The sequence below is a fragment of the Prorops nasuta genome, unplaced genomic scaffold (genome assembly GCF_024137725.1).
Source record: "Prorops nasuta isolate Cenicafe-Biocafe unplaced genomic scaffold, Cenicafe_Pnas_1.2 PNAS00010, whole genome shotgun sequence".
NCBI classification, from domain to species: domain Eukaryota; kingdom Metazoa; phylum Arthropoda; class Insecta; order Hymenoptera; family Bethylidae; genus Prorops; species Prorops nasuta.
In genome coordinates, this window is record NW_027116807.1 from 5,356,658 (window position 1) to 5,381,144 (window position 24,487).

Here is a 24,487-nt window from a genome sequence, read left to right on the forward strand (position 1 = left end):
CAAGTGGCTCTTTCCTCAAAGCGTGCTAGATGAAATAGACAAAAGGTGGTAGACAAAACTAGAAAAACCCATTTATCTCATTCCACTGTCCTTCACTAACCTTGTCCCTAACTAACGATTAAATCTTATTCCTCGCAAATTTCTCTTTTAAATTTTCTCTTTCCCAACGAAAACGAAATTTTAAAAATGGACTTTCTCTTATTATCAGTGGAATAATCTTATCAAAATTTCCTACTTTTTCCATTTTACTTGTACACCTTTATTTTTAACTCTACGTTATAATCTATTTAATTGAACATTTTTTTAATTTTTTAAAGAAAGTTTTCCTGAAAATAATACTTTGTAATGTTATAACAATACAAGTTTATTTTATCAGTGTGTATAAAATATGTTTTCCACCCCACTTCTCGTTATCAGTCTCTTAGTTTTGTTTTTACTATTAAAAACAAAATTTTCAAACGTGCAAAAATATAACTTTCCCTCGTTACCATTACAACACAGTGCATAATTTTTCAAGATGGAATTAAACTCGTGCTTTCTAAAATAGTGTGCAATAAGGGGTGAAGAATTCTCACGCGAATATCTCTCGGATCCATGTGCAAGGGGGAGACACACATGCACCAGATCCGTGAATTTCCTCTCTCCCAGTTTCTTCCCCATTTCCCTCTCTTGAGGGACCTGCGACATTCCAAAAGAACCTTAATGCGTTAGAGTTCCAAAGCTGTTGTGCCACGTGACACTGCAAAAGCGGACGTTCTCATAATAGTTTTTAGACCATATCGCATTAGACTCGCTTTTGTTTATTTTCCTTTCAAAATCGTTATTGGAAAAAGAAGAGGGGAATTTTGGAGGAATTATCTGGAAACAATTTGCAATTTATGCGAGGGGAGAAGAAAATTGGGGGTACACATCGATTTACCCATCGACCTTTTTGCGTCCAAGTTTTGCTAAAACCGGCTTCTCGGGAGGACGAAGAAACGTGGCTCGATTTTCCAGGAAACCACGCGAGGGCACCTTTCCTGCTTCCTTTTACGGTCCCCTTCCGTTGCTCGAGCAGTCACCAATTTGACCAATCGAGTCTCCTCGTCCCATCAATCCACTCGATTATTCGCACAATTTTGTTCGACTCAAAATATGTTCGTTTGGTGGAGATATAAATGGTGGTAGATTGATGCTGAAAGTCAAGGTATGCCCGATGAAGAGGTACTTGAGCTTGAAGATTTCGAAAGAATTTGGGATGAAAATTCAAGAAGTGAATTCGAGATGAAGATATAGATATTGGAATGTGATGGAACAAGGTGAGGAATTTCAAAAGTCAACAAACTATTTGCAAAGTTTTTCTTCGTGCAAATTTATGTGTGATAGAGACCTTCTGTGTGCGTGTGTGTGTGTATTCGTGTTATAAGATTTTAAGGCAAATTTTAAATGCCAAGTTGCTCGACGAAGAGATAATTAAGCGTGAAGAAGTTTTCGGACGAATATGGGATGAAAATTCGAGAAGTGAATTCAAAATGAAGATATTGTCGAAGATAAAGATATTGAAATGTAATGGAACAAGGTGAGGAATTTAAAAAATCAATTAACAAGCTATTTGCAAAGTTTTTCTTCATCCAAATTTATGTGTGATAAAGACCCTCTCTGTCTCTACATGTATGTGTGTATCTGTTATAAGATTTTAAGGCGAACTTTAAATGCCAAGTTGCTCGACGAAGAGATAATTAAGCGTGAAGAAGTCGTGGAAGGAATAAGCGACGAAAACATGGGAAGGGTAAATGGATTGTAAATTGTGACGCGTTGTGTTCGAGACGTTGGTATCCAAAAATGTGTCTGCCCCAGACTGGGAATTTCAAGAATCAGTCAATAAACTATTTGTAAAATTTGTCTCGATCGAAATTTCGTGTATAATTGAGCAAAACAAAGGGAAGAAAAAGCACCATAGATTTAAGGCAAATGAAATCCCAAGTCGCTCGTATAAGCGATAATTAAGCGTGAAGAAGTCGTCGTCGTTGAAAGAATAAGAGATGAAAAGACGCAAGAGAGTGGTAAGTGGTTTCGGAATGGACACGTTGTTGAAGATATTAGATATTGGGACGCGATAGAGAAAAAGGCGAGGAATTTCGAGGAACAAGGGAAGAAATGCTACCTGACCACCTGCGTTGAAAAGCAGACGTCGATTTTTGCTCGATCGGCCACTCTCCAATAGGAGATCGGCATCGGCGGTTCTTACCAATGCGAGTGAAATTCTAAATGGATCGATTCTAATGCGGTCCTCGAACCGGGCCGAACCATTTGCGATTGCGGCTCGTCCATAACCGGCCAACCGGTATCTCGATTGCCCTTTTGCAGCACTTCGCTCGAAACCTTCTGTGCTTTTGTCGCAAACGCGTCGGGTGTTTTCTTTAAAAACGACAAAACCTCATTATACGCATCAATATCTCTCAGATGTTACGTGAAACTTATTACCTAATTTTATCGGTGACGGTGTAATAGAGTAAACAGAGTAATTAATTTTTAAGTGATTTTTTTATTGAATTTTAATGGTGGGAGAATGTTGGATTCGTTTTGAAGCTAATTATTGGGGGAAAAAAAGTTGGTGTGGCTATTAATTAACGAGAATTCGCCAAAGGTTCCTGCAGGTTCAGATTCTTCGGGTAGATTTGGGCCTTAACGTAACATTTAAATCCAAGCTTATATATACACAATGCGGGACCGGTGTCGATTGCAACGAAGCGAGTTTGGCCAAATGGTCGAAGCCAAGACTCGTTGGCGGTCCCTGAAACCTGTTGAACCGATAGAGCGAGAGATAAGAAACTTGTATCTATGCTTTTTAAAGTTTCGTCACGTTATCTAGTCGAGGATTTCATAACGCCAACACGATATAGCGTATTATGTGTATACAGGGTGTCACAACTTTTTTTGTAAAAACCTCGGGAATGTTTAGGAGATCGAAAAACTAAGATAAAATGCCCTTTGAAGATTTGCCCTTTTTCGCTTCGTTTTGGAGATATATTGAAAAAACTTACCAGGCGGATATACGGCTTTCCTTCAAATTTTCCTGCTATTAAACCAGAAAAATTTAGCTTTATTTAAGTGTTTTCTCTTTTTGTACAATTGCACAACGATCAATGCGTGATAAAGTGTACAATATTAATTAATTGGTTATTTATCAATCACCAGAACTGACATTTTAATGGACAAATTTGATGCTAATGGTAAATGACGTTGAATGAAAATCTTTGGAAAGTTAATATCGAAGTCTGTAATTTGCTTTTGGGGGAAGCAGGGGGGGATAGTTCGTCGAGCTGTATTATTAAATTAAATAATATATCGGATGGCCCGATTAAAATGCGAGACGTCAGCACCGAGAATGTTTTCTCGCCTTTTATGCGGCAAACTCGTTCCGAAAGCAGAGATTGATAAAGATAATGATCCTGTCGCTGTCATCAGAGAGGCTCGACGAATAACGGTAAACCAATATGTCGTCGCCGATCTAAAAACCCTTCGACATTTCTTCCTTAACGCGGTCTCCACGAATATCCACTATTTTCACACCAATGCAATTAATAATACATACACGAAGCAATGTCATCTCAATATTAATTAACAAGCAGGAAATTAAAAGATTCCACGCAAGAAACGTCTTGTTACACGAGTAAAACTCATATGTTCATAAAATTTTTATTGAGAAAAAATTTTTTAAATATTATATTAAACCACTAATTCGCAAAACGTTCTTTTTTTACGCGTAGGAAATACAACCAAATGAACCGAAGGCAAAGACGAGTTTTTCTTTCACGAGTGAAAAAAGTTTACGCGCGAGACGCGTACGATGCTTCTGCTCGGTAATGAGCAAACTAGTGCTAAAGTAAATTTTCCATCGCAAAGAAAACTTTGCATGCCCAGCTATTAATTTTACGTGCGTTTTAATAAGAAAAAGAAGTATGCACGTTGTAAATTTCACTTTGCACGTCACCGAGTAGAAAATAACATAATTTTTAAATGCGTTAATATCATATTTATGTAATTCATTTTTTTATAAATTTTGTATCAATTAATACATCAATTTAATTAATAGAAATCACGAACGATATCCTATAGATCCTTGACAGTATCCTGAACAAAATCTGAGCTCCGGATAAGTTTGCTCTATCGATGACAGCCATGACTAAAGTGTTTAATAATAGACATATACGTTGTGTATAAATAATTAACTTTTTTAAACTCAACGTAATTCCATCTGTCCACAATTTCCTTCTTTATCTTATTTTTATTCACTCATGACAATCTACATGTTTACATATATATTCATTCGATAGTACGAGTTCTATATATAGCACGATAAAACAAAACAGCGACGATCTGTTAATTTTCTCATTTGGCAAGCATGCCAAACATAGTAGTTGATCCGCTGGTTCCGTCGTCGTGTTTGCCACGCTCGAAACAGCTTTCCATTAAGATGTCCAGCGAAACTAACTTGAAATCCTGCGAGATTTCCTCCAGAGCTTCTTCGTCCTCCACGTGTTTGGAGACTGATGATCAAGAACTCTCTCCGAGCTCCTCAGGATTTCATGGAACAGGATTTATTGGCGATACCAAAGAGGTACGAATCAAAACAATTCTGCTGAACTACACTGTTTATAACGAAATCTTTCCAAACATGTTTGTTCAATCGAAAATTTCACGAAAAAGAATAAAGTATTTTCTGTATACAAAATATTCTCCGAACTTTCACACGACTTCCCCCTATATATGTGTATACGAAGCGTAGCAACATTAAGTCACGTGGCGCAGCGTGCCCTTCCAGCGGGTTCCCAGAGGGTAAATAGTGATTTGGAAAGGGTAAGGGGCCCCCCTGTTTTCCATACAATTATCGTATTTCAAATTAAACCAAGTAAGGACAAAGAGCTCTTATTATACTTTAGTACAATTTCCCTCGATGGTTTGAAAAATTCTACAGATAACACTGATTATAAAAAATAGGAGTGCTTCCTATTCTGGTTGAAGTTTCAGAAGATAAGGGGGGAAGGGGGGGGGGATCAAACCTGGTGCGTATTCACGAAGTTGAAAACAAACCAGTGCAGTGTTTTCTTTCAGCGGACTTCCAGAATGTAAACAGCGATTGGTAAAAGCAATAAACTCCTCGTTCTCGGAACGATTGTCGTATTTCCAATTAAAGTAAAGTAAACATACACAAATCCCAATAAACTCTGGTACAATTTCTCGATATAATTTGAAACTTTCTATCAATTAATTGATTAATTAGAGAAAACGGTAAACATTTAAATACTGGTAAAATTTCCAAAGTAATATTGGGGGGAGGGTCAAATAGGAAACTGGTGGGGATCTACGAAGTGTTAGAAGGGTGTTGAATTTATTATTGGAGGAGTTTAGACACGCGTGAAGCCCCGCTAAGTTTCCCACAGTGTCTTTTGAGCGTGAACAGCGCGGCACCCTTTAACGTTCCTCGGGAGCATCTTCGCCTCGGGATCTTTCCCCGCTGGCTTCGGGGCCTTCGCACTTCCTCGAGCGGAAAATCGCCACTCGCCGACGTGGGAAGCCGCGACCGATCCTTATCGCTTCGTCGCTTTTTCGCAATTCGTCCATACTCGACCGGAAAATTCTTGGTTTTCCGCACTCGAATAAAGCTTCATCGTACTCGATCGCTCAAACTTGTCGCGTTCTTCGATCCTTTGGACGAGGCGCTCTACTATTTCTACACCATATATTTTATTTATAATAACAAACTTAAAATAATAATGATAAATTTGATAAAAAAATTGGTCACGGTATTCAATGTTGATAAATACATTTTGTTTTTATTTATTTAATTTTAAGCACTTCTACTCTCTCAACCTAGAAAATTCTTTACCAAAAAATTAAACAGGTTCGTATATTTTAATTTCAAACAGGACCTTTCACACGTATAAAAAATAACAATTTTCCAGCTCGACTTTAAACATATACGCTTAACAATAATCACGAATCAAAATCAATATCATTAAAATCATTTTTTTAGTAAATAAAAATTACAAAAATATTAATTTATCATTGAAATTCTTTCAACGTGTCCGATGCTTATATTCGTCAGTTTTTTGCGCCAAGAACAGCGTCACCGACCGAAGTCAGCCCAGTTTCTCACGACCCTTTTCATCGACTTTATCGAGTGCACGTTCAACCGGAAGTACCGTTCGAGTGTCATCGCTCACCTCGAATTATTATTATTATTTTTTCTCTCTCATCACACATTCCAATCCTCCCCCTTCCTACCGCGAAGCCCCAAATTCGCGCATTCCGAAACCGACAAAAAATTGCTATAATTTTCCAAGCAAAAAGGTCAAGTTAAAACGTTGGTTTTCGAGTTTCAATTTGTAACTACACATTCTCCTTTTATTTTAGGCATTCTCGGCCGTTCAGCTGGAAGCCCAAACTTACATCAGTGAGAAAAAGATTTTCGAGCTCTTCAACTTTTTGGTCGGTCATCTTCTTGTAGACGAGCCGGACGACCCTGTCGAATACATAACGGACCTATTGGAGAGATGTGCTTTGTTCAGAAGTGGCTTGGGGGATGCTCCTGTACTATTCTCACAAAGGTCAATTATATCCTTTTTTCACACATACTTACTTATCATTATTTATGACTTCACTTCGTTGTCCTCTTATGTGAGGGCTCACACTCTACTCTCTCTTTCCCTCGTCTGATAAGTGGGAGTAATTTTTAAGAGAAACAATTTTGTAAATTATCAATATATTTTTTTTTGTTTATGCATTTTGTCAGTATTTTATTTTTATTATTTATGGTTTAATTTCGTTTCTGTTTCTTATGACCTACCCCCACCCCTCTCTTTTTTTCTCTTTAGTAAATATAATCTGTGTTTAATTTAGATAATTTTATAAATGCTTAATAAATGTTGTATTTCTTCATGACTTTCGGTTTTTTTCCATGAACTTGCATCCTCACCTCTCTCTCTCTCTCTCTTTCTCTTTATTGGAATAATTTCATTTTTGACCGGAGAATCCGGCGGAAAAATAGCGTAGAATTTTGCTGCAATCATGACAAATTCGCTTGATTACGGGAACGAGCGTGGTCGCGTTTAACAGCCGCCTCGTTTCTTCGTGGAACGATGGGGACATTATTGCCATTTCCCATCCTTCTAAGAGATGTTTGTGGTGAAAGATAGAGAGAGAGAGAGGGAGAGAAGGGGCGAGGGAGTCCATTAGGCAAGCAGATGAAACAGTAAAGAAGAAAAGAGAGAAAGCCAATTGGCGGCGCGAGAGTGGGAAAGATGCTTGGAGTAAGAATCTAAATGATTACTCTCGAGAAAAGAAAGATGGATAAATGTAATAAGAAAGAGTCGGAGAAAGAACGAGAAGAAAAAAGCAAAAACGATGTTGAGGATGGCCAGCAACCGGACATTCGAGGAGGGCTGATGGTGGAGAAATTGGATAAATTTAAAGAGAGGTGATGTGAGCAAAAAATATGTTCGAGTGATCTTGAGAGAATCAAACTGTGCTTAAAGTGAAATTCAAAAGCTTAGCAGGAAGAATTGGGTAAATTTAAAGGAAATGGAAAAAAATATGCACAAGTTATTGTGAGAGAATCACAAACTGTGCTCAAAGTGAAATTCAAGAGCCCGTGTGCAAAGATTAAATAAATATAAAGAAAGATGGTTAGTGGAAACAGAAGTGATGTTGATAGAATTGACCTGTACTTAAAATTAAATTTTGAGATTGTTGGAAAAGAGAACAATAAAAATGGAAAAAAGATATATAGATATGGATAAACTGTATTATATATGCTATAGTGTATTATAAAAGAAGCACAAAATTAGGAATAATACGAGCAGTAAAGTAGAAATTAGTTAAATTTATAAACCATGGGTGACTTCCTACAAAAATATGAAAAAACATATAAGCAATTCAAATCACAGTAGAATTTAAATTAGCAATATGCTAGAAATTATAATTAAATAATTAAAACAGGAATTACAAGAATGTAATATAAATAACAACTAAAGGATTAATAAATAATACTAAAAACAAGAGAAGGAAATATGCGAGAAGAATTATAATGTGAAGAGGAGATGGAAAAGGTCGACCCAGGGCTATTCTGTGGTTTTACGGGGGTGGAGCTGCCGAGTCTTGGAGACTCGTGACAAACGAAATTGAAACGATTACCGCGAAAATAACCGATGTCACAGACTACCAAGGCAATAATTTCCCCTGCACTCCCCCTCAAAAACGCCACTCTTAAATCAACTCTCCTCCCTTTTCTTACAACCACCGCCTCTTCGAATTCCATCTACTTTTATATACCAGCAGCTTTATTCTCCTCGAAAACATTATTATTTACATTCCTTTAATAATTTTACAGATATTCGTCAATATTCTTCTGTATGTATGTTCATAAATCCAAAATTCATTCTTAACTTATATTTTGTTAATCTTGAAATTGATGAAATATATCCTATTTTATTAATTTTGAGTTCCTTTGTATTTTGTCATACCATCAAGTTGGTCAGTAAAAATAGAAAACTTAAAAGTGTTATTTATTAGGCATATCTATCCCACTTTTATGAATTTTGTATTTTTATGATTTGTTGAGATGGTTAGTGAATACGGAAGGCCTAAACAGGATTCTTATCTGGTAGGCACATCGAGACCATGTTCCAGAGCATGGATCTCTCGTGTAAAGGATCTATCACACTGGATCAGTACGAAAAAGGAATGAAGAGCCTTGGCATTGTCAACTACGAAAAGGAACCCGCAGAATCCGCCCCTGGGTGCGTCGACAAACAAACTTTCCTCGACAATGCGTGAGTTCTTCCTGATGCTATCTCTTTTTCTTCTCTTCCTCTTTTCTTTTCATCCACAAAAACTTACCACTATTCCCTTTTACGACCCTGAAACGAAATCTATACTTACCACGATAACAGTGATGAATTTTCATGCCGCCTTTTCTTCCTTTCCTCTTAAAAAATTACAAATCTCCACCTCTTCGAAATTTTGAATAAAAAGTACCCTAATTTCTCTATGATTTCGCGTATAAATTGAAGTCATTTTGTAATGACGCATTAACCTGAAATAATTATAAAGCTAATAGAATGAGAAATAAAATATGAATTGAATGAAAGAGAGATGGTTTCCATTGGTGGCTTTGAAAAGACACTGGAACCGAGTTTAGTTGTCGTGAACAATGAGTAGTTCCAGCACAGAAGACTGATTAGGTTGCGAGCGCGAGCCAATTGATATCAATTGTAGGAATAGCTAGCGCGAGTCACGCTCAGTGTCGATAGCCCAGCGTGACACGATCCTCTTATTTGGGCCAACGAAAAAATTTTCCTATAATATTGACGTTAAGAGAAAGTGAAAGTTACCGCCTGATAAAACAACAATTGTATTATTATTTATCATATCGATTGATGAAATTCGTACGGCAGAAAAAATTAAATTTTTATTTATAGAAATTTTTTTATGGCGGGAAAATTATCTCTTAAAATGTAGAAGGAGGGGGTGAAGTTATGAATGGTAAAGTTTAATAAATGGAATGAAACGTCTAGTGCAGAGAAGCTCGAAGGATGCTAATTTCGGTTAATTGGTGAATCTTGTCGAGTGAAAGTGTCAATTGGGCGTGGGGGGCACCGCTTGATACGGCACTGTCGACCAGGCACGACCGCGGTTCGTCTTTGGGTCAAGTGGTCTCGTTTAAAGGACGACACAAGGAATTGCGAAATAAATCTTGCAGAGTCTCGTCTTTTGTTTCTAACAGCAGAAACGATCATCTCTTCGTGTATATTCTATTCTATTCTATTCTATTCTTTTCTGTTCTGTTCTATTCCCTATTCATTTTTCTCTTGTCCAGAATTTTAAAAGCTTCATTAAAAAAAACTCTTGGTTGTCCCTTCAGGAAGAAGACCCTCGAAGATTCTCTCATGGATATACTGAAAATAAAAGATTGAAAGGATTAATTAATTATATAAATTTTTAAAAATTCTAAAAATGATCATTTTTATCAAATTAAAAATAAACATTTTCCCAACTCTTTTTTGCATAGTTTCTATTTATTTTTAAAAAGTAATTTATGAGGTAAGTTTTTAAATTTATGTTTTACAATATTATTTTATTAAGGAGGAGGAGACAGAAGAAACATGATTAAATGTTTTAGAAAAGTTGATTTATTTTTTGTATCAATTGAAAGATGAAAGAATGGTATAGAGGGCACGCGTGGGTCGTTGTTCACCGCGTGACACGGCACGATGTCAGAAGCGTGCCCACTCACGTGTCTTCCATTTTACCTTTTACCTCTGGCCATAACGCACCACTCCACTAACGTTCAACCGGTTCCCCACTCTAATTCCCCTGTCCAAAAAAAAATCCCAACGGAATTAACTCGTAATATCCGCTCTTCCTCCCCGTTGATGCTATCAGCCATCGAAAATCCCCGAGCACTTTACCCTTGATCCCAAAATATTGGTTGAAGAATTTTGGTAAATGGACTGATATGGTGTCCAGTAGAAATATTGAGAAGCTTTATAAAATTGTTAAAGAATTTTTCAGCTGATAAAATTAATAAATTAATAAGAAATCTTCAATTATACACATTTATCGATACGGCCCTGGTTCCAAAATTGGTTTAAAAATTGTTTAAATAAACCTATAAAGTATTCCACAGAAATATTAATAAACTTTGATAAAATTGATATATTTTTACTGACGAAACTATTCAGCTTTTATAAAAAAAACTATGAAACATTTTTGAATGTGCAGTCTTAATGCCAAAATTGGATTAAGTATCTTTAAAAATAGCATTCTACGAAAATCACTGATAAGGTTTAAAAAATTTTATGCAACTTTGCCTCTGTTGAAACTGTTGAGGTTCGATCAAAAAATGACTCGGACGAAGTGCATTGTTGGAAGGATATAAAACGGAAATGCACGGTGACTGTTGATTTTCCGTTTTACCTGGTCATAAGGCACGTCTGGAGGAGGCACTTTAACCGGTCTTGAAGTCCCCCCTGTGGAGAACGAGCATTTCTCTCTCGACGTCCCCATAAGCGTATCTTTCCTCCTTACGCTCTTCCGTATGCCACTTATGTGGACTGGCCTGAGATATACGCGCTTACGTCATGTCGTTTCAAGCGAAACCGCGTTAAGATATATTTTAAGACCCTTCCCCCTTTATACGACAGCCCCCTCCCCCCTCCTACTTTCCTCTGGAGACTTTTAAAATATATTTACGTTTTACGGAACACAAAACCGCAGTCAACAATATTCAGCCTTCGTAAATATATCAAATAGCACCGATAACGATGCCTCAAATTGGTAATACCTCCCCCACCCCTCCCTTTGTTCCCCCTTTTTCCCTACTTTTCAATATTTCATAGCGACCACCCTGCCTCTGCTTCGAAAAAAACAACCATTTCAGCCTTATTTATGTCTCATATTTTTCACCGTTACTGGAGAACCCAATTTTTTTTTGTCACTACGTAGAAGCCCTATTTTCGATAAGGAGGCGTAACTGACGCTGTAGAAACATTTAACACGAAATCTTATCGACTAATGTTCGATGTAAACGCGCGAGTTCCGTTAATTCGAAAGCGGATACGAAAAAAATGTTAAATATGTATTTGCGATGATTTTAGATTCGCGCGCGCTCAAAATTGGTAGGCGTTGTAAGAGTCCTCGCGTGCCTTTCTGCCGTTGGCTCGCTTAAATTTTTGCCCAGGGGCTTCCCCCGTATGAAAAAGGGAAAATGAAACCTCGCAAAATTCCTAAATTCCTCGACTAAGGTCGTTCTAAATTATTATATTTTTTCTCATTAGTTTTGCTTTTGAGTTGAATTATTATATGGTATATGTATTTTTTAGTATAATAAATAATTTTTTATTTTAAATAACGAATGGAAACGGAAGCGTATAAATACACTTGTAAGGCAAAAAATCGGTCGGTGGCTGGAAAAAGTGGTGACAGTATACAGGGAGGCCTTGTAGGGGTATAGAGGGGGGAGGGTAGTAAAGAGGGGGAAAAGAGGATATCTTGGTTCGCCCTGAACACAGCTCTTATGCGTGCATGTTACCCGTAACACAAACAGGTTGCCGCGGGCCAATTCGTTGCTCTGACTCTGGACCACTTCTCCCTCCACCTTAGCAGTGTGGGAGGCTCTCGACAAGCTTCGTCATCGAATGCGTATACAAACAACTCTCGAACAGAACTAATTTCAATCCTAAAACCTTAATTCTCCAACTCCAACCTAACCTATATATGAATAATAGCCTGGAATTCACTCACGTTTCTCATAATATACGACAGAACCTTTCAGAAAATTTGTATTCAGACTATTTGGAAATGCAAATCACGACATTTTAAGGTTATTCTGCAAGAGTAGAGTGTCAATTCTAGGGAGGAAACTTGTAGAATAAAGATACAGGGGTTTGTTCGTTCGATTTGAATATCAAAGTCATTAGTAGCTTCTGCGCAGATCTGCTGCGCATACTTGGCAACGCGCTGCCGAGCGGGCGTTCGGTCGTTCCCGTGTGGGTGTCGGTTGGGCACTCGTGCTACACGCACACAAGAATGATCAGGACGCGCGTATGTACAGTGGTCCCCTCCTAACCTCGAGCTACCTCGGTCCCCTCCAATCTTCAGCCCGCATTAGTGAGAAATGTTTGGAGGGGGGCGGCCTTGCGAGTAGTTCGACGGCTTCGTCCGCTTCGACGGCCACCACCAACTTTCCACTTCCACTCCTCCCACTCCATCTCCAAGATCCATGCACAGGCCACAAACTTCCATTCCACGACAACGACATAACCACTTCCACTTTAGTTCGGTTTCTGCTCTCATCACAGCAGTACCGTTTCTCTCTATCTCTCTATATCATCGAACAATTTATCAAACTTCAAACTTCCCTCCCAGCACTTACACTGTAAACAAAACGCGTGTTCATTTACTATTTTGTGACGTTCGTGACTCTTTCCGTGATTGAAATCGCTGAAAATTATAAATTATCTGTTACAACCACCTGTTCAACATCAACAGGTTCGTAGAAGATTATTGGAGCTTCGTGAATATTTCAACGTGCCCAATTCATGACAGCTCGCGACTCATCCGATGGTTCTACATGACAACTGATGTGTTTTATCGTAAAAGGGCCAATGATGACAAGAAGAAATTCAGAAGAATTTGTTTTGTAAGAGAAGTCAACTGTGGTTTTTGAAGTAAACAAGAAGAGAATTCGCAAAGTTTACAACGAGCGGGAGTTGGAGGATGCTGGCTGTTATGTTGACCGGATAGCGGGAGAAAAGAGAAAGAGCGTATATATGTGTGATAAAGAGTGGGATACAGACAGATCGAAAGAAAGAGGGGAGAGGAGAGAGAGAGAGAGAAATAAAGAGAACGCAAGAGGAGAGTAACGCGTGAACCTCGTTAAGAATGACGAGTTTCGGGCTGATAGTTTTTGCGACGGCCACATTTCTGGCCACTTCAATCAACGAAGTGTCTTTGGCCCCTACACATGCGCAGTGGCAGTTTATGACTTTGCCTGCTGACCAATGCGATTGGACCGGCAGGTCAGTATCATTTTATGTTTTCTTAACATCTCCCGCCCTTTTCAATGTCCACTCTCCTTTAGAAAGCATTCAACCTCCGCTAAATAACCCAGAAACTTTCTTCGACCATAAAAACGATCACTTTTTTAGTTTCTATTCTTACCCTTAGAGAAAATCAATTTATCAAAGACCAGAACACTACCACTACATACGTCTTCTTTTTTGTAAAACGCACTATAAGTTTCAGTGATCCTCTTTTGTATCTTGATGAATTAATTTAACAAAGTTACTAAACTGTTTCTCTAGAAGTATATAAACTAGCTAAAAAGACAAATCAGAATATGACTCTTCCTCGAATAGCTCTCTGGTATTGTGTTTATTTCGCACTGCGTACTGCCGCTGTTTACTCATTCTTCTCACACTTTTAAATGTTCCATTATGTATATAATAACGCGTGTGCCGTACACTGTATGGAATATCGAATTTCCTTCACCAAGCAATTTCAGGAACAAAATTCGAGAATGCTTTTTTATACTTAGCGTGCTAATACTATACTGAGAAATTTGTTGATGCAGGGATAATTTTACTCGATGAATGTGTATCAGTACTCAAACAATTCTCGAATAAATTTAATTTTCGTAGATATTCTAACAAACTGTTTTTATTTTAAAAATTAAATTAACATTTTAAATTCAGTCACAATTTATACGTATCAATTCTTTTCGAAACTTGACAGAAAAAATTGTATAGACGAAGTGCATGGAATGACTAAAAAAAAATAGAACTTTATTATGCAGATGCAAGATCATACTTGAAAGCTCCGTTTCCGAATGCCCCTGCGTTGCAAAAGTGCAAAAACCTGTTTGTGCAGTTGGACACGTTTCGATTATTTTTTTATTTCAATTAATTCCACTCGAAGTGTAGATATCATTAAATAACTCTGATTGTTATTCGCACTGGTTCCGTTAGCCTTGGAGGAGAAATCCGATAGACCGTGAATGATTTATTTACATTAACGTATAAAGGCCAGATCTAGTTAGACACATTCTCAGAAAGCTATCGAGTTTATTCATTTATGGATTTAGTTGAAAAAAAAAACTATTTCCTTCGAAACTTACTGTTCTATCGCTCGACAGAACCAATTAATTTATAAAACAAGTTGAACAGTTTTAACAGATAAACTAACCTCAAAAACTTCGTTGATTAAGAATATTATGAACATATTTAAAAAACAAAAAGTATTTCATCAGGGTAAAAATTGAAATAAGAGCCAAATCTCAATAGAAACGTGTTTATTTACCTTTGTTTAACAATATATTTATAATTATGAAATTAATACAATTTCAGTGGTGGAGGTGGTAGAGGAGTTCGTCCCGTATACCTGCGTTGTTCTCGAGGGACTGTTCTCTGGAGGTATCCACGGGGGGCGCTCAGGGTCGTATTATTGAGATCCCAAGAAGGGCCCCGTGGTTTCCGAGCATGCGTAAAGGCATCTGGACCGATTCGAGTCTATCTGGAATCGAAGAATTCGCTGAGACCTATTTACTCACCTAGGGATGGAAAACACGAGGCACTTCATCGTTGTTTCTACACTCAAAGTCAAATGACTGCTCTGTACGTGGAAGCTGATGAACCCTCCAACATATATTCAAAAGCCAGATTACAATACGATCTCGAGCCAATGGCTGAAAGAAAACCTGGAGAACTTGATGATGAAGCAGAGTGCAGACCCTGCTCGAAGGAAGAACTCGCAAAGGCTTATTGTCAAAGCGACCTGGTTGCCAGAGGTACCGTCAGTGCCGTCCAGAGGAAACCTGACCTCGAATCTACCGAGCTCGTCCTTAGGGTTACCAAAATACTCAGACGAGTTGAAAATTACGAGGTGAGCTTGTGATTTTTATTTTAATTAAGGTTTAATTTTTTATCTGATAATCGTAATTGGTTTATGTAATACAATAATAATAGTGATATAAACAATTATTTTAATAAATAATATGGTTTTCAGAATAACGAGGTAATTTCGACAGAGCCTTATGCAGAAATGGATATTCGTGTAAGGGTACCAACTGCCTGTGATGCCCGACATGGTCAGGGCGAATTTGTGATAATGGCCAAAAAACGACTTGGAGATCTTACCCTAGCATGTGCCCCAAGGCTGGAGGCATGGGCGGAGGCCGTAAGAGAACTGCAAAGTGCGCCTTGTGTCTTGAAGAGCTAACCTCGAAGACATCAAAGACTGTTTTATCAACCAAGATAAGGGCAGAGTGCAAAGACGGTCTTGCAAAGTGAAAACATTCATCGAAGTGAATCTTATTTAATGAAATGCGCAAACCGAGAATAATCTGTGAAAGAAAAGATACTGTATCGATTTTATTCATTAATGGAGGCTCGGTGATATGCGCTCATCGCTGTTAGCTTAAGAAAAGGAATGTATATAGGTCTATATTTTTGTGCATGTATATAAAAAGTACATATTTGGAAAATAAGCTATCGATCTCTAAACTGTGATATTAATGTATTATAAGATGTTTAATGAAACAGATATATCAATTTTATAAATTATCACATAAATCTGGTGCATTGATAAAAGAAATAAAAGAAAACAGATATTTAAACTTTACAGTTTTTATTTTATACCCCCCCCCCATGGTGAACGATAGATCGAGAGGATGTAGTGTGATTTTGTGATTAAAATATCACGTTTAGGTTTTGCTGGGTTATTAAAGACTAAACATTGCATGATTACATGATTTATTTATGTTTTTTTTTAACAAATACATGGAAAACACATACGAAAGCCAAATGACACATATCCGTAAAAAAGTATGACATGCATTCGCGCATATATATTTAGCAGTATTTTTTAAATAGTATTGTGTTCAACGCTTGCAAAAATATTTAAAAAAAATGTACGCTGGTATCTAACAAGAAAAAAGAAGTGTATCATATTTGCATTAATGTAATAAGCAAAATAAGTCACTTAATATTTAAACATGCGAAAATTAATAATCTAAGGTAATAACAATATTAAAATTATTTTTAAACAATAAATAAAATAAGAAAATTCTCTGAAAATTAATGAAAGGAACTTGCGAGAAAGTATTTGGTTTTATCCGTTGTGTATATTGGACTTCACCCCCTAATATGGACATTTTATTTATCGCTTATCATTTTAATTATAGCTGTTTAATACTGTCCTTGATCACTTGTCCAATGTGACTGAAACACTCCCTACTACCTAATATTTTCAAATCTCTTAGTTTTGTATGCTCCATCAAACAATTAAAAAAATAGAACTACAAAGATTTTACAAAAATCGCGTGAGTTTTGAAAATATACAGGTATGATTTTCTGTTTACTATCTATTTATTCCAATTTTTTTTACTTTTTTTCAGTAATGTTTGAGATCTCTCTTTTCCATTGGTCCTAAATTTCATAATAGTATTATATTTTCTGTTATACGATGCATTAATATTGAAAGGTAATAAAAATAATGAAACCAAAGTACAAATGCTATGAAAACTTTCGTTGCCTATCTTAATTTACTTTTTCTAATCTAATTGTAAGTTTTGATTTAGGATCTGATTGAGGTCCGGGTACCTGTTAGTCAAATGTATCTTGGTACAAATTACAGTAAGTTCTATATTGAATTTTTGAAGCCAGACCAAGAGATTTACCAACAGGTGCAACGAACGCTCCCTACTAGAAAATTTTGCGAAATCAGCTGAAATGTGCAATATTTTATCAACATCCTCGCACAAATATATTTTAAAATCACTAATCTGGGATAATTATCGAACATCTCTAATATATTAACTTGATATATAGTCCACCTTTGAAAATATAAAATATTGAAATCTTAATATTTGATTATATCGTCGAGGCTCTAATAGAATTTTTGACTGATAAAAAATATTTACAGCACAGTCTTGTATTCGCTAAATTATTCAATGATTGCACGATTTTCAATATAATGTAAAATATATGACTTTGGCGTTTCGATATTTTCTTCGTTATAAAAATATTCATTGTAGTAGTACTATATTGATGTATCTAAATAAAAACGCAAAAAACAACGCGTTTACAGAGAGACCCCAGAAACTCATGTTCTTGCTCTTTTTCCTTATCATTACTAATAACCAGTCAGTTTAATGGAATTCATATTAGCATGTTTTAATATCATTCATCAGTTTTAATATTAGTGAATTTTAAAGAAATCTTAAACTTTAAAAATAGGAAAGAGATGTGTGGGTATTCATTGGGGAGACTCTCTGCAACGTATATTATAAAAAAGGGAAAATAATTTCACGCATAGAAAAAAGGTACTCATGATAAACAGGAAAATTTCAATAATTGAAAATTTGAACGATCAAAATCTTTACGAATTGTATGGATAGTTTGGACATAAAGGTGTAATAAGATCATCCATGTTTGGTAAAACAACAACTTTTTCAAATTCCCTGAGTAATTTGGTTTCTATCCATTTGGTGATAAACACTATGTTAACTGCTCTCTCCCCTACTGCTGGCTTAACAGTAAGAAGAATTTTCGGTACTGGTTTAAATCCGTACCACAGTCTATCTGAAGGTGGTGGCGGAATGTTGACGGATAAATTGCCTTCAATGCCAGATACGCTGACCATCAAACGAATTTCAGTATTTGACAGACCTTCCATGGCTCTTCTAATATAAGATAGTTCCGCTGCCTAAAAACAATATATTAGATCGATCAAAACATTTATTATTTGAAAATTGTTTAAAGCATTTGAAATAATTATTTAAAGCAATCACCTGTTGAAAACATTTACTTGCTGTTAATTTATCTACCATGTTTAAAAATTTTCTGCCTGAAGACTGTGTTGGTCTAATAAATAAAATAAATTATTAGAAGGGTATAAGGTGTAAATTATACAATAAACGTTTTATATAATAAACCTACGTTAATTCTTTTGAAGAATTTGGCATAGCGACTGCGCTATCCTCATCCTCTGTAGAAGTTTCTGGACTATCCTCCACATCACTGTCAAACATAGGAGACCTGGCTGGCTTCGGCTTATTATTATCAATATCACAATTTATAGACACTGAACCAGCTCTGGTCAATTTCATTAAGTTTAATTTAGTCTCCACAGTCATTGTCATACAACCTTTGTAATTCACATCCAAATCAAACCAAAGTCCACGTTCGTTCATTGTAGGTTTCGTGACTTTTTGGAATATTGGAGAACCTTGGCCTATCACAATTTCAGTCACTATTAAGCTTTCCATGAAATATGGGAGTTTGATGTTGGATAGTTTTCGTTGGATTTTGTCCTGGATAAGATTGATTGTGTCGGAGCATTTATGCACGTCAAATAATATTCGCCCTACTAAACAATTGAACCAGGTCAAATTATCAGTGGTCTCAGGATCCTCAGCCTAAAATTATATGAAAAGATATAGCTTTATCTTTTAAATCATACGATATTTTATAATCTAGTAAAATTGATGAATTACTTCTAATAAACGATTCATATAATTAATGTACGAGGTGTCTGATGGTATTTCGGGGGAAAAACTAGTGGGTGTGGGACTTTTTGATTCATTATTGGATTGTTGTGCTAAAAGAGCATTTAAAGAAATTACTGCATCGCCTATCGAAGAAATTGAGTTTCTCTTTTTATTGAAATTCACAGCATTCACTAATCTTCTGTACCTACGTACAAAAAAAATAAATTGTAATAAATTAATTTATGTTCAGAATTTTATAGAGATAATGCAATTAAGATTTACCAATCTTCTTTTTCTCGATCGGTCCTGGCAAAAATATATAATTTGCTCGTAGAATCCTCATCGGTATCCTCTCGAGAGTCATCCGAAGCATCTTTTGTACTTTTTGCTTGCGAAATATCATCATCAGTTTCCTCTTCCTCAGCAATTGTGTCGCTACTATGATCACCTAGAAGTTCCTCATCTGAAGATTCTTTTAATGCAGTATTTTCGGTTAAAGATTCTTCTTGAAATGTTATACAGATCGGATACTTTTTACTCCATCGCCTAAATGATTAAAAATGTCGTCAAATAAATTCGTCAGTATAAATCAGCTAGAACAAAATAGTACCTTCTTCTGATTAGGCCTTCCGGTAATAAATTTACCACAGCATCAGCCATATTGTAAGTTCTTCTCCTACAAAAATTCAACTTATGTTTTGGCTCATCCCAAATAGCTCGCTTCGGAATGCGATTTTTTGTTTCCATTATACGCAGAGTTTCTCCTTCTAATTTAAAGTAAACTGGCTTTGTCCGTGCCACATGATAATTATCGGGATTATAAGCGTAAGGTAACTCATTTAACCATCCTTCAAATCTTTCCAAGACGCAAAGCTCCTCAGCTGCTGGAATTTCTAATACAGAAATATCGACCTTTGGTTCATTTCCCTCTATAGGGGCTTTTAGGAAATTTTGTATCCTCTTCATTATATTACTTAAAGTTAAAGTGACTAATACACCACTGAACAAACCAAGAATGTACTGTGGTAGTGGAATAAAGTGATATGAGCAAAGAACTGCTACCAAAACCAATAATATTTGATAAATTATGTAGTAAAGCACTTCATTTTTAAAATGAGATAAAAACTTCTCTGGCTTTATGGTAGTGGATCTTGAAACCTTTCGTATGACAGTTGGTTTAGGTAACTCTTCAGTTTTTGTGGCAGCATCTATTTCTGAAAGGTTTAAGTAAGATTCTTGATTTTCCACATTGACACTTGCTGTTTCTGAACAATCATTTGTAAATTCTGCAGCCTCCACACCACTCTCTACACTATCTTCTTCAGAACTTTTTGTTTTTAATCCAACTCTTATTTGTGAAAAGCCAACAAATCTTGATGACGACTTATGAACTGAAGAAGGAGAATCATTTTCTTGTTTCTCAGACATATTTTCTTCAGTTGGTGTTGCATCACCCATGGCCTCTGTATCACTGACACTACAGCTTTTTCTTTTACGCCTGCTTTTCTTCTTCTTATCACTTTTTATTTCAGAGAGCTTATCCTCAAATGTCTTAGTTATTTTCCCTTTAATATCTGAAAGTACTTTCCAGGGATCAGAAGGAGGTGTCCCTTCAGAGAGATTTCCATCTATGCTTATCGATCTTCTCTCTAAGGTACCTTCAATACCTTCATCATCTTCAAATTTATTCCTTAAACTTTTGAAAGGACTACACTTCGGAGAAGGTTTCTCTGATTCTGGAGTCAACTGTTTCTCATCATCTGTACTAGGATAAAGCTCTTCCAACTCATCATCGCTTGCATGATAACGAATAACAGGTACAGACATTGTAATTGATTTACCTGTAAGAAAAAAACTATTTTCAATCAATATTTTACTAAATAATAGCTTTAAATCATGGCATAGTTTACCTTTAATCATACCCAAAGTTACTTTTGCTGGACTCTGTTTAGATGTCATGATAGATTTTTACAAGCTTTGTTTTTATAGCATATCAATCCTTCATTTGGCCTTTAAGTGAAAAATCAGTAAGAAAAATCTTATTCATTTATGGCAAAACTATTGAAACATTCCATTTCCTAAATAGTAAAAGATATATTTCAGCAACTTTTAAAATTGAATCACAATAATGACAAATTTAGACTTATGACATAAGATTTAAGCTAAAATAAGAAATAAGTTAATACTCATCTACAAAAGATAGTAACAAAAAAACACTATTTTGTAATAATATGAGACAATAAATGTTACATAAAGTTTTTCATGAATCACACTTATAGATAAACAATACTTATATGGAAGATGAAAATACAGAGCAAAACTACAAATCAATAAATTAAGTAGGAAATGGGTTTAATAGACCACTGGCTATAATTTAATAAATTATAGATAGCTTAGTTGTTCGACTAATAGAATCAAATTTATTACCTGACATTTTTGCGAGGAGGGTCTTGCATTGTTTTCTATAATCACCACTTCGAGTTCCGTACGTATCTAATATATAAACTGCAAACTTTATTATTCCTTGTGGCTCCAATAAGGAAATGGATTAATTGCAGACCATATTATTTTATCGGCACGCACTACTGAGACAGTTTGATAGCTTAGAATCTTTAATGACATTTATCAGTAATAGCCCGAGTATTGTATCGCACTATGAACATCTGTGTTTGTGTCTGTTGTGTGCGAATTCATTTAAATACAACATGTGTGTATATTGTATATGAATGTATTATATTACGTACGTATCAAAAGTTTATTCTTTCATGCACTAAGATTGCACTCAGGATGTACTTGTCACCGATAACGAAACATCTGACTTAAACGACAAGAACAAATTTTTCTTACCAAAGTTCACTTTATACCATTTAATGTCTTATGGTCTTACACGTCTTATACGTACTAATACAAGTGGAATTTTTTTGATCACGTCTCTCTCTCTCTTTCCTTAACCAATTTTTTTAATAGCTCTCAGCTGGTAAGCTGACGTCTGCAGCAGCACAACAGCAGCAACTACTGCCGATACGATATCGACAGACATACCAATTACATTAACCCAACGTTATTTAAAATTAAAACATAACCTAACACGTTCTAAGAATGGCAGATTGTCGGGAAAAATGCGGTGAGGAATGTTCGTTTGATTACAGTGATGACAAACAAAAAGGAGTATGTTTAATAAAAACGGAGTAAGTAAATTTATAAAAATATATAAATTTACTTTTATAAATTGTTCATTTCTAAAAAAAAATCAAAAAATGTCAACCTAACCTGTAATATAACACATGGTTCGAATATAAATATTTGAATTTCTTCTTTTTTAGATTTATTTTAAAAGATCACGTAAGACTATTAAGTGAGGAATGCTTAACAGATGTTGATAAACAAAAAGTAGCACTTCCTAATGCCAATGATGATGAAACTTCAGAAGAGTTACCTGCTAAAAAAATAAAAATAGATGATAAAAAAGAGAAATTAAGAGGACAAAATAAAGCTCGGCCTCCACCATTTAAAACACCAAAGGAGCTATGTTTTTGTCCAAAGATAGCAGACCAAACTGAGGATGAACCAGAGAAAAAATGTGATAACATTCGTTGTACATTTTTGCATGACCGAGCAGAATATTTGAAAATCAAGCCTGACTACATTGCAACAGAATGTTATTTATTCAATTTAACAGGCAAATGTCAAAGGGGTATATCCTGCAGAATGGGTTCCAAACATTTGACAGAAAATGGTTTTAATATTATTGACAAAGAGAAAGCAGAAGAATTTAAAAACAAACTGCCAACAACTAAAAATCAGGTACAAAAGGATCTCCAAATGAAGCTTAGGAAACATAACTACAATTTTTCTAAGGCAGAAAAGATAGTAAAATCCAATGATATCTCCAATAAAAAATGGAATTCTTTAAAAAAAGAAGCTGAACATTTGAAGGAGCCAAAAAATGGCTCAGTTACAATAATATCAGATAATAATGGCAAAAAGATGATAGATGATCATATTCATAATTTTCAAAGTAATAAACTTGAAAAAAGACTTGGACCTGTCCAGGATGATGATTTAATTAAGTTGAGAGAATCGGAAAAAAAGAAAATTGATTGGAAAAATAAAATATTATTAAGTCCTCTCACAACTGTAGGTAATTTGCCATTTAGAAGAATATGTAAAGAATATGGAGCAGATATAAGTTGTGGAGAAATGGCTTTGGCATCAAAAATATTAAAAGGAGCTCCTGAAGAATGGGCATTAGTAAAAAGGCACGAGATCGAGAATGTTTTTGGAGTACAATTATGCGGTAATAATCCAGGAGTTTTAGCAAGATGCGCACAGCTATTAAATGACGAGATTGAAGTAGATTTTATTGATTTAAATTTGGGATGTCCAATTGATTTGATATATAGACAAGGCGGAGGGAGCGGAATGCTGAATCGCTTGAATGTTTTAGAAACTGTTGTAAAATCTGTAAGTCAAGTTTTGGATATCCCTTTGTCAATAAAAACCAGAACAGGAATTTACTTAGATAAGCCTGTTGCTCATACTTTAATGCCTAAATTTCGTGATTGGGGTGTATCTATGATTACTGTGAGTAAGTTGGTAAAATTATTAATTTTTAGCTGGAAAAATGATTAAATTTCCTTATAAAAATTCAAGCATTTTTACTGTACCTTTAATATTAACAGGTTCATGGTAGGTCTCGTGAACAAAGATACACAAAATTGGCCGATTGGAATTACATTGAAAAGTGCGCTCAGGCAGCGCAACCAATTCCGATATATGGGAACGGCGATATTTTGTCTTACGAGGACTACAGTAACGCTCTAGAAACTTATAAGACTGTTCAAGGTATTACGATTGGCCGTGGTGCACTGATAAAGCCTTGGATATTTACTGAGATTAAGGAAAAGAAATTAATTGATATATCAAGTAGGGAGAGATTTGACATTTTGAAAAAATACGCAAATTATGGGCTTGAACATTGGGGCTCTGATACGCGAGGAGTTGAAACTACTAGAAGATTTATGCTCGAATGGATTTCCTTTTTACACAGGTGTTATATTGAAAAAGAGAAAGAATCACATTGACGTAGATTATTTTGTAACTCAAATAATTTTTTAGATACATTCCTGTGGGTATTCTGGAAAAGCCACCGCAAAAGATAAACGAAAGACCTCCGTTTTATCGAGGACGGAACGATATGGAGACCCTTATGGCCAGCTCAAATTGTGCTGACTGGATTAAATTATCGTAAGTATATTTGACAAACCGAAAACAAATTTTCTTGAAAACCATAAAAACCTTACCAAATGATTTCAGGGAGATGCTACTAGGAAAAGTGCCTGATGGATTTCACTTTCTGCCAAAGCATAAAGCAAACTCTTATAAATGATAAAGTGATCATTTTATGAACAATAAATATATTTAAGTAAAAATGGAAAATAAATATGTTGACAAAAA

At 35.7% G+C, this 24,487-nt stretch overlaps 4 protein-coding genes across 4 annotated transcripts; 3 read left to right on the forward strand and 1 right to left on the reverse strand.

Annotated features, from left to right (window-relative positions):
* The first annotated feature begins 4,425 nt into the window (after window positions 1-4,425).
* Window positions 4,426-8,817, forward strand: LOC136777115 (EF-hand calcium-binding domain-containing protein 10-like). The gene is made up of 3 exons (XM_066733186.1): window positions 4,426-4,600; window positions 6,397-6,590; window positions 8,649-8,817. Exons 1-3 carry the CDS (start codon window positions 4,457-4,459, stop codon window positions 8,815-8,817), a joined length of 507 nt encoding a protein of 168 aa, XP_066589283.1. The 5' UTR covers window positions 4,426-4,456.
* A 3,922-nt stretch (window positions 8,818-12,739) lies between these two features.
* On the forward strand, window positions 12,740-16,150 carry LOC136776717 (meteorin-like protein). Its single transcript, XM_066732479.1, has 3 exons — window positions 12,740-13,562; window positions 14,889-15,423; window positions 15,547-16,150. The coding sequence occupies exons 1-3, from the start codon at window positions 13,426-13,428 to the stop codon at window positions 15,757-15,759; spliced, it is 885 nt and encodes a 294-aa protein (XP_066588576.1). The 5' UTR covers window positions 12,740-13,425; the 3' UTR covers window positions 15,760-16,150.
* A 133-nt stretch (window positions 16,151-16,283) lies between these two features.
* Window positions 16,284-21,867, reverse strand: LOC136777187 (testis-expressed protein 2). The gene is made up of 9 exons (XM_066733296.1): window positions 21,775-21,867; window positions 21,458-21,612; window positions 20,941-21,108; window positions 19,641-20,871; window positions 19,313-19,576; window positions 19,037-19,235; window positions 18,480-18,958; window positions 18,332-18,404; window positions 16,284-18,246 (listed from the first exon to the last, which is right to left on the reverse strand). Exons 3-9 carry the CDS (start codon window positions 20,987-20,989, stop codon window positions 17,920-17,922), a joined length of 2,622 nt encoding a protein of 873 aa, XP_066589393.1. The 5' UTR covers window positions 20,990-21,108; window positions 21,458-21,612; window positions 21,775-21,867; the 3' UTR covers window positions 16,284-17,919.
* A 128-nt stretch (window positions 21,868-21,995) lies between these two features.
* Window positions 21,996-24,478, forward strand: Dus3 (Dihydrouridine synthase 3). Its single transcript, XM_066733307.1, has 5 exons — window positions 21,996-22,218; window positions 22,354-23,614; window positions 23,713-24,080; window positions 24,149-24,277; window positions 24,347-24,478. The coding sequence occupies exons 1-5, from the start codon at window positions 22,130-22,132 to the stop codon at window positions 24,417-24,419; spliced, it is 1,920 nt and encodes a 639-aa protein (XP_066589404.1). The 5' UTR covers window positions 21,996-22,129; the 3' UTR covers window positions 24,420-24,478.
* The last annotated feature ends 9 nt before the right edge of the window (window positions 24,479-24,487 follow it).

Bases quoted from the DNA above. Each gene is read 5' to 3' on its own strand.
- LOC136777115 (XM_066733186.1), top strand. From the start codon at position 4,457: ATGTCCAGCGAAACTAACTTGAAATCCTGCGAGATTTCCTCCAGAGCT. The intron at 4,601-6,396 runs GTACGAATCAAA...CTTTTATTTTAG, and splicing joins TTATTGGCGATACCAAAGAG to GCATTCTCGGCCGTTCAGCT. The intron at 6,591-8,648 runs GTCAATTATATC...CTTATCTGGTAG, and splicing joins CCTGTACTATTCTCACAAAG to GCACATCGAGACCATGTTCC.
- LOC136776717 (XM_066732479.1), top strand. From the start codon at position 13,426: ATGACGAGTTTCGGGCTGATAGTTTTTGCGACGGCCACATTTCTGGCC. The intron at 13,563-14,888 runs GTCAGTATCATT...ATACAATTTCAG, and splicing joins CAATGCGATTGGACCGGCAG to TGGTGGAGGTGGTAGAGGAG. The intron at 15,424-15,546 runs GTGAGCTTGTGA...TATGGTTTTCAG, and splicing joins GACGAGTTGAAAATTACGAG to AATAACGAGGTAATTTCGAC.
- LOC136777187 (XM_066733296.1), bottom strand. From the start codon at position 20,989: ATGACATCTAAACAGAGTCCAGCAAAAGTAACTTTGGGTATGATTAAA. The intron at 20,872-20,940 runs GTAAACTATGCC...TTTTTCTTACAG, and splicing joins AACTTTGGGTATGATTAAAG to GTAAATCAATTACAATGTCT. The intron at 18,247-18,331 runs GTGATTGCTTTA...TATTGTTTTTAG, and splicing joins CAAGTAAATGTTTTCAACAG to GCAGCGGAACTATCTTATAT.
- Dus3 (XM_066733307.1), top strand. From the start codon at position 22,130: ATGGCAGATTGTCGGGAAAAATGCGGTGAGGAATGTTCGTTTGATTAC. The intron at 23,615-23,712 runs GTGAGTAAGTTG...TAATATTAACAG, and splicing joins GGGGTGTATCTATGATTACT to GTTCATGGTAGGTCTCGTGA. The intron at 24,081-24,148 runs GTGTTATATTGA...ATAATTTTTTAG, and splicing joins TGGATTTCCTTTTTACACAG to ATACATTCCTGTGGGTATTC.